Below are 12744 nucleotides of genomic sequence, written 5' to 3' on the forward strand. Positions count from 1 at the left end.
ACTCCACATAGGGTCCTATCATACATTACTGTCACATACTACTAAATTATATTTTTACACTCTTTTTAAAATTTTTTATAACAGCATGTTTGCGCACTGCGGTGTGCCACGCAAACATACCCTGATTATTAAAAAAGTAATTATTTTAAATGATTTCCCATACTGTTTTGGGAACTCTGTGGATAGTGTTGCACAAAGCTGTGTCTGTTATGCTATGTCTGCCCTTCTAACTGCAAATTTACAGCTCCTGTTGTCTGTTTAGCATCCTGTACACGGAATGTTTCCATGTACATTACGGACATCAACACAGGGTCTGCAGGGCTGCCTATCTGCTTGCTGGATTGCTCTACCTCCCTCATTTGCATGTAGTTCCCCTGCTTATGAGGTGATTTGCATGCCACAGATACTTCCGTGTTAGCGCACTCGTGCACATCACTCAGCTCTGCTTACTGGATCGCAAACCTGCTTACTTTCATTGTCAGCAGTGTGCCATGATGCCTACATGGAAAAAAGTCTGTGTAGGCTTTATTAAATCCCCCCCTTGCTTTTTTTATGGTTAAAGACTGTAAGTTTTAAAACAACATTTGATAAACTAGAGAACAGCCTTTGAAATAAGTGAACGACTTTATAAGAAGTGTAAGCTTGTAGATCTGTTGTCTTCCCGGTGGTTTTATCAATAGGATTTGTTCTTTTTCATTGACCAATTTTAATTGGTTGATGGCTATTTAAAAGGAATGAGTGTTACTTTATAGCAAATTCTGATGAAGTCCCAATAGATATGGACAGAAGTGCTTTTTTTTTTTATTTTGGAATTGCTGTGTTTAAATAACAGTTTTTAATGAGCCAGTTGCCTAAGAATTTATTCCATTTTGAACATCTTTGGTGTATTTTGCTGTGCCTTCGTGTATGCTACTTATGTCTATGAGCTATGAACATATGGACACATTGTAGCAATTGAATTTACGCCACCTTGAACTGCTTTTTATACTGCTTTGGTGAATTTTGCTTGTCAATAAGCTACGCGTGTACGGACACATTGTAGCATTTGAATTTATGCTGTCTCGAATTTATACTTTTTCAGCTTTTGACAACAAGTTACCAATTAAGACATATATTGTAGCATAAAGTACCTGTAGCAATCCGGCTGGAGGTTCTGTTGGTTACTAGTTTACAAGTGCGAGTGGTGAATTTTGTTATTTAAGCTAGGATAACCCCTAAGAAAATGTTGTCAGACGTTCCTGACAAAATGGTTCCCTGGGTATAATCACATGACCTCTAGAGTTTAAATGGGCAAAAGCAGTTACATATGGGAACATATGTGATCTAAAATGTAGTCTTTGAGTTTAAAACAGTTTTCATTTTTTTAATACTAAACAGAAGGAACAATGCCCAGATTGCAGAGATTGCACATGTTCTGTACAAGGTCCAACCTATTTTTTTCCACGAACAATGATGGAAGAAAAAGCTAGAAAGGTGGAGAGTCTAAAGGGGCAGAAACAGTTAACCTCTGTCTTACTCAGGTTATGCATTAACCAGCTGATCTGGATGCAGTTAACACTGTTCCCAGACTGTAGTCAGGAATATACGTCTGAAACAAATTCCTAACTGTCTAGCGGAGAGGATTAAAGGTCTGAGCTGTTAACAAGAGTGCACAGTTTTAGTCATTTCATCTCAGTTTGCATATTTGCGCAACTTTGAGCAATTCAGTTGACCGGACAGGTCACCCCTAAAAAGAGGCACTTACATCAAGTGGGCTTATAAAATTAACAAATGTATAAAAAATAAAAAGTCTCATCAACACAGCAATAATAACTCAAGCTTCTACTTCACAGCCCTTCTGTGACTGGAAACATATATGCTATGAACAATAAAGCAGAAAGATGAGTGGAATCCTGAAGGACCCTGCAACACAAAGGGTAGCTTAAGGAAGACTTAATGAGCCACTTAAGGTTGGTAAATGATAAGCCACAGTGAGACATCACTTCCTCCAACAGGTTCCTATTATCCATGGTAACAAAAGCTTTTCAGAGAGCAGAATAATATGGGTTCCATCACTACTCAGTACTTGTGTGAAAGACTTTCCTTTTCTCGGATTCAAACAATTATTATTTAGTGCTAGCAGGTCTCTGTTTCTGTTTCTTTTCTAAAAAAGTCAACCTTTACTATTATTTTTTTTGTGAACTTATTTTCCCAAATCCCATGCCCTGTCCACCTAAGGTTACCCAACATATTCAGGTGAACTTTTACAGACTGTTTTTGACTCCTCTGTTTTCTTCTCTTTCCTATGTTATTTTACTGAATACTTTTTGTTGTCTCAAGAACTTTGTTTTTTATTATTCTTTTCAGTCTGAAGGTGGGTCTCTAGTTTGGCTTTCAGTTAGTGTGCCCTCTGTGCTGAATCTACACAGCCTGTACATGTCCAACTAGGTTTTCACACACACAGCTACACTGTAGAGAATGGAGTCTAGAAGGCTAACCAATAGAATACTGATGGACTCCAATGCAGGAAGTATCATCAAGGCCTGTGGGTGAAAGCCAAGGGAATTAGAAGTCGGCAGATGGGTTATATACTGTCCTCTGTCAGGCTATTGACAAGATGGCATCTTTATTATGCAATAAGAAATGCATTTCCTTACTTTAAAGACTATATCAGCCTGCTGGAAAAACTTTACGGTTGCAAAAAACATAAACATATTTGTCGTATGAAGAAAAAAAATTGTGAGCAGTAAAAAAATTTGCTTTCTTGAATGGTGGGTGACACGGAACATGACATAAATGTTTAAATGGTTACTAACAATGGTGCAGATAGTGAAGTTTTTTTTTTTTGTTTTTTACTTTTTGCCCCTTCCCACTGGCCATCATTTCTTCTTTGGGCATCCAAGTGTCCCATTTGTTCACCTTCTGCTGCTAGGGACAAAAGTTGGCTGTCTAAAGAGAGCCAGTCATCTGGCAGCTGGGTGATACAGAACTCTCTATTCCATCTGTACTAGCTCCAGGCTCACTTTCTTTTTTGATGTATCGACCTTGTGAAATGAACTCCCCCACCTCTATGGTGACATCAGGCTCCCATCCTCTTAGGGGTGCATAGTGGGTGTCACAATGCAATTCTCTGCCTCAACAGGTGTGTATTGCCTCTTCTGCTATCCCATCCATCATCTGACTGGTATGTTCTCTGTCATGTTCTCCAGTATAGACCAGCAGCATAGTAGCTACATGCTTCTTCACCACTGGTCCCCTTCCCTTCCCCTGAGACAGGTGAAAAGGCTTTGGCCCTTCACTTCTCTCTCTCTCCCTCTTCATTCTTTTCTAGTGCTGGGGCCACCAACTGAGCACTGGTCACCTGGATTGAGTGCAAGACTTCATCCCTTTATGTCACAGGGCTGGCAGATAGTGAGGATATTTTTTTTTAAATAAGAAACATCTTTATTAAATTATCATGCATGACACAGGCATTCTTACATTTATATAAATAAAAACAATAGCAAAATAATCTCAGTTGCAAACATTATACACTGCAAACCATGGTGATACAACTGTAACTGCAAACATTATACATCACTTTTAATATATCCAGTCATTGTCAAGTCGACCATTACATAGCTCATTCTAATCCTGCCTTCTTTTAAACCTTATTACTCCTCTGCATGTACTGATCCCATATTTCCCATTTTTTCCTGTGTAATTTGCTCCTACTTTTTTCTAAAGATCCCAGTTCCAATTGTTTTATCTCTGTTGCTACCTTCACTACTTGTAGTAAGGTTGGTTTAGACTTTGATTTCCATTTTCTAGTAATTGCTTTTTTGGCAGTCATCGTAATTAGACTCAGCAAGGCCTTACTATGTCTAGGTGATTTTGATTCTGTATCATAGTTTAAATAATCATTTCCCTAGTTATTCCAATTTGCTCACCCAGCATCTCCAAACAGAACAATTTGCAGGGAATCTTTAAAGTCTGCAAACTCATTATACTCCCAGAAAGTATGTTCTCAGTTACCTATTTCTTCCCCATCACACCTCCAACATGTGCTGTCTACCTGAGGAATAATTCTTTGGAGTCTACTTGGGGTATAAAAATAACTATGTAAACATTTCCAAGCAAAGATCCTAAATCCTCTAATTTTGTTGTATATTTGGGAGACATACATATATCCCCCATTGTTTCTTTGTGAATTGCTTATCCAGTCTCTCTTCCCAATCCTTTCTAACCTCATCTGATTGATTCTTATAGTTATCATGCAATATTTTATATGCTCTGCTAATTATTTATTTCTTAATGGCAACTTCTGTTCTAAATTCTACTAAAAACTCTACTAGTGCTGGTCTTTCATTTAGGGTCCTTTATTTGTTTCTCTTTGCCTATACTCTGATATCAAACCTTGATAGGGAAGGCAGTCTCTAACCTGCAGTCCAGATAAGTTCTTGACGTCTTCCTACTTTGTTACATTTCCCTCTCTAGTTATTTGCTCCTAATACCGTGGTTCCTTTGCCGGTTTTCTCCGATATATAGAATCCACAGGTACCACCAAGGATCAAATACCAGCAGTTTTCTTTGAAAACACAGTTTTAATGAAAATGAAAAAAAAAACACATACACTATTCCCAACCCCCTCATGCCTATTGTCTGTATCCCTAAATGAGTCATCCCTATCAGCAGACTCTCCTTTCTCCATTACAGTGTTGGCTTAGTTCTTAGAATACTTTCTGCTACTTTATGAATATAATATTCTTTATGATTATTGTTGTTCTCCTTAAAGGAATGCATCCAAAATCCCAGTCTCTCCTTGTTTCTTGAGCTTTCGCCTGTTTTATCACCATCTTTTTTCACTTTGAATTATAGTTTTCTGCTTGTGCTATGTGTAGGAGCCTTAACTGTGTAGCTCTGAAATACTCCTTCAACTTGGGTAATCCCAGTCTGCCTTCTTCTATTGGAAGAATCAGCTTATCCCACTTGACGCTTGCCATCTTCCCCTCCCAGATAAAATCCTTTAGCACTTTATTAATTGCTATCCACAACTTCTTCTCTGATTGATAAAATGTGCCTGACCTGTGTATAAAACTAAAGGAACTAAAAACATTTTAACTTCTTGTATCTTACTAATGATATCCATATAACAGATATTCCATTTTCTCAGTTTTAGTATATGTTTTGTTTGGTTTCTTCCCACATATCCTTAGCAGCCACACCAGCATCATTTTTTAACCCATACTCCTAAATACTTCATTTTATCATGTCCCCATAAGTACGGATATTTCTAAACCAATTTGTATGTGGGTTCATAATTTACCGCTATTGCTTTTGTTTTAGCTTCATTCATTTTGTATCCCAAAAAAGTTTGAAACTGTCTTAATATCTTCCACAGCACTGTAAATGCTACTTTCTGGTTTTGGCAGGTATAAAATAATGTTATCTGCAAATAGAGCCAGCTGTTCTTGACTACTATACCAATTATATCCTTCAATTTCTGAGTCACTTATTTTCTTTGTCAGTGGTTCAAAGTATAATGCAAATAACAAAGGGAAGAGAGGACACCCCTGCCTGGTTCCTCTGCTCAAGCAGAGATTATCAGAGAGGACCCCACCCACTTTGTCGCCTCTGATCCCTCATATATCTTCCTAATCAACCTTATAATTTCATCAGGAAATGAAAATGCTTCTATTGCCCTGCTCTTAAAGTCCCAACTTACTCTGTCAAATGCTTTCTCTGCATCAAGACCCACCAACAACAGTGGTATTTCTCATATTCTGCTTCCCACTGGATCATCAATGTTCTACTAATGTTATCAAATGTTTGCCTCCCCTCCAGAAAACCAAATGAATCCATATCTATCAATTTTGGCATCACTTTTACCATTCATTTAGCCATTATATACATAAGCACTCTATAATTATGATTTAGTACTCACAGTAAGACGTTGTCCTGTTCGATTCTCAGCTAGAGCGTCTTCTGTGTGTAGACATGTGTGAATGGGCGTACCTTCATTGAAGGTTGTGCGTCAGGGCCGGCAACTCGGCACGTAAAAATCTACTGCCAATCATTAGCAGACTGGAGTTCTGCTGTGGCGAACCCTAACCGGGAAAAGCCGAAATACACAACAACATTGAACTGGGCCTGTATGAAGCTGGATCTGATGGATCTTTACCCTCTTTAGGTATTACAGTTACCACTGTTTTCTTCCAGGACATTGGTGCGTCTCCTCCTCTTAAAATACTGTTAAACAAAACCTTCCAGATTTTTATCAGTTTTTCTCTCCTAGCTTCCACACTTCCACAGTAATACCATCTCTTCCCATGGACTTTGTGGTAGATTGGTTATACTTCACCATTTTTATTTCATCTCCTCCTATCCTGAGTGTTAACAATTGACCCTCATCTACCGCTAACCTTGGCATATTTAATTATTTCATAAACATTTCCATTTGTATCTTTTCTTGATTTCCATATTTCTCTGCTTTATACAGACTTTCATAGACTTTCCAAAATATTTCTAATACCTCTATAGGATCTCTTGTTACCTTCCTTGTTATAGACTCCCTAATCTTGGTGACAGCCCTTTCTGCTGTCTGTTGCCTGAGTCGCTGTGCCAACAGTTTTTCTACTCTAGAGTTATTATCAAAAAATAGTTGCTTAACAGCAGTTTTTCTAAACTCATGCATATTATCCAGGTAATCCCTTATTTTCTGTTTAGAATTCCACAGTTGCTCCTCTTCTTGTTTTGTGCGATTCCCTGTATTCTGCAATACGCTAACATTGGTCAGTCCCTCTAAATAATTCTTGTTATTTCTTAACCATGACAGATAATGAGGATATTGTCTTTAGACTGACAGCAAAAACTGAAAAGGCATACCCTGACGTTTGAGAAAGGCTTTGAGAGAACTATTAAGAAGCAGTTTTTCCATAACGTATACAATGACAAGTGTTAACATAATGACAAAGGATGGGATCTCAGTGCAAATAGCATGGCTACCATGTCAATATGTTAGACAGAAAAGCCTGGAAACTGCCAAACTGCTGCAGAACTAACTAAATTGGTGAAGACCTAGTACACAGGCCAGGATCTGTGATGTGAGCCAGAAAGTAAGTAACATGAACAGATGTAATAGCCTTTGTGTCTTCAACATGTCCTGCATGTTTATTTCGTAAAACTAAACACACCACCATCATCATTTTCTGAAGCACTCCTGGTGGTGAAGGTCATGATGTCATTAAGTGAAGCAGGGTAGATCAGACATTTCTCTTTCCAGTAATACTATCTAGTCATTCTCGGACAGACTGACAGATATAATCCCTCCAACTTGTCGTCCATCTGCCCTTTGGCCTCCTCCCAGTGGACTGCACTTGGTACACATCCCATGGTAAGCACCCAGGACAAAAAACACCTGAACCTTCTCATCTCAGTATGGAGGTGGACTGGCTGAACTACAAAACCCTTCTGTACTGCTGACCTTCTTGTTCTATATGGAGAGGGATCCCAGCTTCCCTACAAAGAACTTCATCTCTGCTGTTTGTGTCTGTGACGTCATCTATTTGGGCAATACCAAAACTCATAGCTATAGCTGAGGATAGGGGCATAGACTGACTATAAGCTAAAACCATTGTTACGTAACTTAGCTCTTGTCCACCTCACTCCATTACATTGTCTGCAATAGTCCTGCAACTGTTCCAATCCACTGCTCAGTCTTCTGTCCCCCTCTATCCTCACTTGAGACAAATACCCCATGATACTTAAACTCCTCCACCGAGGTAGCAGCCACCCTCACCTGCAAAGAGTATTTCTATCTTTTCTAGGACAAAACCATAATCTCTATTTGGAAGTTCTGATTTTCATTCCCTCTGCTTCACACCAAGCAACGAACTGCCCCTATGAACAGTGGACATCACAGTGCCTTGTATCTGGAAGGATAACATCATCTGCAAATAACAAAGCTGCAATCTACACATTCCCAGAAAGGATACTCTCCAGACCTTGGCTGAATATCCTGTCCAGAAAAATCACAGACAGGAGGGGACACAACCTCGGAGGTGTACTGCATCCTCCACTTGAGCCCTCAGTATTAAGTCAAATAAAACTAGACTAACCAGTGAAACAGACCACTTATACAGTATATATATATATATATATATATATATATATATATATATATATTGACTCCCTATTACGCTGTCGCAGACGCAGGTTGTCAAATGTGTCTTTGTCGAACTGTAAAGCGCAAAAAGGCAAAACAGCAAAGTGGCTTTTCAGCTAATTCTTTCCCTGGGAAAGAATTCATTTGGCCACTTTCGCTACTTTGCCTTTTTGGCACTGTAGTGCGATCTCGGAGTTGGTATATTTAAGTAAGGGTGTGTGTGGGCACATCAGGGGTGGGGGGGGGTGAAGCCCCCCACATTAAGTAATGTTTTACAGTTTTTTTTTTTTTTCAGAACAGCGATTGTTTTCCATTGGAAAATAATCGTTGTTCTGAAGTTTCGACGTTTTTAGCTTTCTCTTAAATGGGGTCGACTATCTCTCATTCACTCTTCTGAGCATGCGATATGATAATATAGACCCTATATATCTGCATTATTAAGCATGATCTGTGTAGCATTAATAAACTATTGGTTGCAGGTAATCACTGAGCCATAAAAAAATTAGTATTAAATATCTATATTTTTTCAAACTACATTAAAAATGAACAACACTGGCAAGCTGTTAAACCCTTCATACCTTCTGAAAGAATTCTTCAACATTCTGTCCACTTCCATCAGCAGGCACTAGAGAAAATGAAAAATAAATTAAAAAGAAATGACTAACAACATTCAAAACATCTTCTTTTTAAAGACATAACATCTACTTCATTTAATTCTCTACTGCTGATTATCTGTTAACTGGGCAGCAGCATCACACACCTAAAAGGCCCTTGTCTGGCTACCATTAAAGTAATTAGCACAGCGTTTACAGATACCCAGTATGACAGCAACATAACACTGTTGCACTGGTGTGCAACCAAGCTTAATATTTTCATCATGCCTTTCTCAGGACACATTGCAGGCACAGATGGCTGCAGGGAAGGAAGTAGGTAAAGTCATGTGGTATGATATCACAAACAGCAGCTTCCAATACTGGTCCATCATCACAGCCGGACACTAATAATAACAGTGTATCTGTACAACACAACTGCACAGTAAAACAGACACCTTAGAAATACAGAACCAGTCAGTGAGGCCTTGGCAGAATGTCTGTCTAATTTACAGGCCTAAAGGAAAGTCAGTAAAATCTTACCATAACCATAAATGTCCTTCTCTTCAGTGCTGCAGTACTCTTCACTTGAGGAATATCCTCCACCAAGAGGCAACCAGACGTCGGCCAGTATACAAAAGTCTTTACTACCGTTGGGTATGTGGTATGTCACACACAGGCTGCAGTTGGATATAGGCCATAAAAGGGATGTATGCGTGTACCATCCTCAGAACTGAATGCCCCAGGAGGAATGCCAGAACATCCATGGAAAGCAAGAGGCCAGTGGGGAAGGTGGGAGGGATAGAATTCTGCAGCAGTGAAGAGAAGGTCATCTATGGTTCTGGTAAGATTTTACACAGCTTTCCTATGTCCTTGTATTCACTTGGTTCACTTGGTGCAGTATTCTTCACTTGAGGGAGAGTGCCAAAGCTCAAAAAGAAAGGGAGGAGGAAGGAGCAGAGGAGTTCTCAATGAAGCCATGTAAAAATCAGCTCTGGATATGGAAATAGCATCCAGTTTGTATTGTTTGGTAAAGGTATGAATAGTAGACCAACTGGCTGCTTCAAGGATGGCAGTGTTATCCAATCCCTTGAAGGATGCCTTGGATGAAGCTATATGTCTTTTGAAATGGGCTTTCACAGGTGAGGGAAGGTTCTTCCCATGCAGTGTGTATCAAAAATAAATAGTCTTAGATATCCAAGAAGAAATAGTCTGCTTGGATGCAGGTGGACCCAGAGCCCTGGGATGAAAATTAATGAAAAGTTGATCAGATTTCCTGATAGTTTTAGTCTTCTCTAGGTGACATCTCAGTTGTCCATAAATATCTAAGGAGTGCAGGATCTTCTCACTGTAGCTTTGTGGAGAAGGAAAGAAGGTGGGCAGCTGAATGGTTTGGTTAAGGGATAGCTCATTAACCACTTTGGGCATAAAGGAGGAGTTAGTTTTCAAGGATACCCTGTCCTTATGGAAGACCAAGAAGGGGGCAACAGCCATGAGGGCTTGAAGCTCTGACACCCTTCTAGCTGAAGTCAGGGCGACTAGCAAAACCATTTTCCAAGAGCAATGCTTAAGAGTGGCTGAAGGAATGGGTTCAAAATGGGAAAGTGTCAATTTCTCTAGAACAAAATTAAGGTCCCAAGAAGGAGGGATAGGTTTCCTGGGATGCCTAATGTGGAGACCACCTTTAAGGAAATGCTTCACCTCAAACCTGGATGCTAGAGGGGGAGAGAAAGGCAGACAAGCAGAAATAGCTGACATGTGGGCTTTAACTGACAAATAAGCCAGGCCAGCGGAGATCCATTCACACAAGTAGGACAGAACCACTGTCAATGGATCTTGGTTCTTAGAAAGATACCATAGTGAAAATCTTTTCCACTTGGAAATGTAAGATTTCCTAGTATTGGGTTCTCTGGCCTCCTGCAAAACCCTGAGCACACTCTCAGAGAATAGATGCCTGAAAGAAATTAGACTCCTATCACCCACAGGGTCAGTTGCAGACTAGTGTTGACATGTGTGGATGAATCAGGGATCCCTTGTTCTTGTGAGAAGTTCCACTCTGTGGGGTAACTTGTGGTGATGGCCCTTGGATAGATGCAGGAAAAGGGGGAACCAGTGCTATCTTGGCCAAAAGGAAGTCACCAGCAAGATTTTTGGTTGGTCCTGTTTATGAGCAGGACCTTTGGGATTCAAGGAAGGGGAGGGAATGCATACAGAAACATCCCATTCCATGAGAAGGAGTGGGCATCTACTTTCCAAACCAGAAGACTTGGGACTCTGGCGCAAAACTTTGGAAGTTGTCTGTTTAGTGGGGGCGGGGGAGGGGGGCATATAAATCTATGTGTGGAGTACCCCATTGGTGGACTATGTCTAGGAACACATCCCTGTGAAACATTGGGTCCAGGGCCTGCTCAGTGAGTCTGCTACAAGATTCCTGTTGGAAGGAATGTACGCTGCCTGAATTGTCATGTTGTATTGAGCAAGTAATTCCCATACTAGAGTAGCCAGCCTGCAAAGGAGGCAGTATTTAGCTCCCCCTGCTTGTTTACATACCAGAGTACAGTCATGTTGTTGGTGAACAGTTTGAGAGGTCCTGGGCAAAGGAGAGACTGAAATGTTGTAAGGCTAGAAGCAATGCTTGCATTTCCCTTATGTTGATGTGTTCCTTTTCCTGTGAGGGAGACCACCTTCCCTGAACTGTAAATTTGCCCAGGGCCATGCCCCCCCACCCATGTCTGATGCATCTGTGTACAGTTCTTGGACTGGGTTGGGAGGATGTAGAGATAGCCCTGGGTTTAGGTTGACCTGTTCAATCCACAGAGTAGTTCCCTTTTCAGGCATGGGATGAGGGGAATGTGGTACTCTAGAGGATGGGAGTGTTGGTTCCACACAGATCTGAGTTACCACTGAAATTTCCTCATGTGGAGTCTTGCCAGGGCTACCATGGGAATGGCTGAGGCTATAAATCCTTGCACCCTGAGGAACTCCCTGTCCATGATGTGGTTTAAGGGAAGAAGAGACTGAAAGAAGGACCACAGGTGCTGTACCTTTTGGGGTGGCAAAGCCACTTTCATTATGTCTGTCTAGATTCAACATCCCAGGAAAATGTGGTCTTGAGATGGGATGAGGACTGATTTTCTGAAGATGATTGTGAGTCCCAATTTTCCCAGGGGAGAAATCGTAATTTGAAGGTTCCTTAAAAGAGAGAGTGGGGTTGGAGCCTGTAAGAGCAGGTCATCCAGGTATGGAAAAATCTGGATACATAGGAGCCTGCAGTGAGCAATTACTGCAGTCAGACATTTTGTGAGAACTCTTGGGGCTGTAGAGAGGCTAAAGGCAATGCAGAGATTTGAAAATGCCAGTTGCACACAGAAAAACTTAAATATTATCTGTACCTGGGGTGAACCGGGATATGGAGGTAAGCATATTTTATGTCTAGGGAGGCCATGAATGCCTGTGGGAGCAATAGAGGGAAAAGGGTTTGGAGCATTAACATTCCAAAGGAGGGAACCTTTAAGAATGTATTGACATGAGATAAGTCCAGGATTGGCCTCCAGGGACCATCCTTTCTGCACACTAAGAACATTCTTGAATAAAGTCCTTTCCCTTTGGAGGTACAGGGAACCTTTTGAATGCAGTCTTGTTGCCACAACTCTAGCAGGAGCTCTGGAAAGAGGTGTAGTTGGTCTCAGGGAGGTTAGGGAATATCCTGAAAGGTGGGGGTGGAATGCCAAACCATAAAGTATTCTTTTTTGATTATGGAGATAACCCAATTGTAGCTGTGAACAAAGACAGACTTGGAAGGGAAGTTCCTATGGAACCTAGGCACAGAACAGACTACAATATGTTTCAACTCCTTAACTTCTTTAGACATTTCCTGCAGGGATTCAAACACAGAAGCTGCAGCTGGACCGAACAAGGCTGCATTGTCCAGTGGGGCATCCATTAATTTGGATTTAAAGTCGTCCTGTAGTGAATGAGATCTAGTCCAGGAGAATCTTCTGAGGACTGACCTGGTTGCAGCTGCCCTAGCAC

At 40.6% G+C, this 12744-nt stretch overlaps 1 protein-coding gene across 2 annotated transcripts in view; it reads right to left on the reverse strand.

The window, feature by feature from the left end:
- The window catches only part of LOC122799721 (protein bicaudal C homolog 1-like), a 1306264-nt gene that overhangs the window by 1154768 nt on the left and 138752 nt on the right, over nt 1–12744 (reverse strand). For both annotated transcript variants that reach the window (XM_044068975.1, XM_044068974.1), the window contains exon 2: nt 8701–8747. In XM_044068975.1, coding sequence (XP_043924910.1) covers nt 8701–8747 — 47 coding nt within the window. The remainder of the gene's footprint in view (nt 1–8700; nt 8748–12744) is intronic.

This window comes from Protopterus annectens, chromosome 4.part0 (assembly GCF_019279795.1).
Source record: "Protopterus annectens isolate FY-2018-M chromosome 4.part0, PAN1.0, whole genome shotgun sequence".
Classification (NCBI taxonomy): Eukaryota; Metazoa; Chordata; order Ceratodontiformes; family Protopteridae; genus Protopterus; species Protopterus annectens.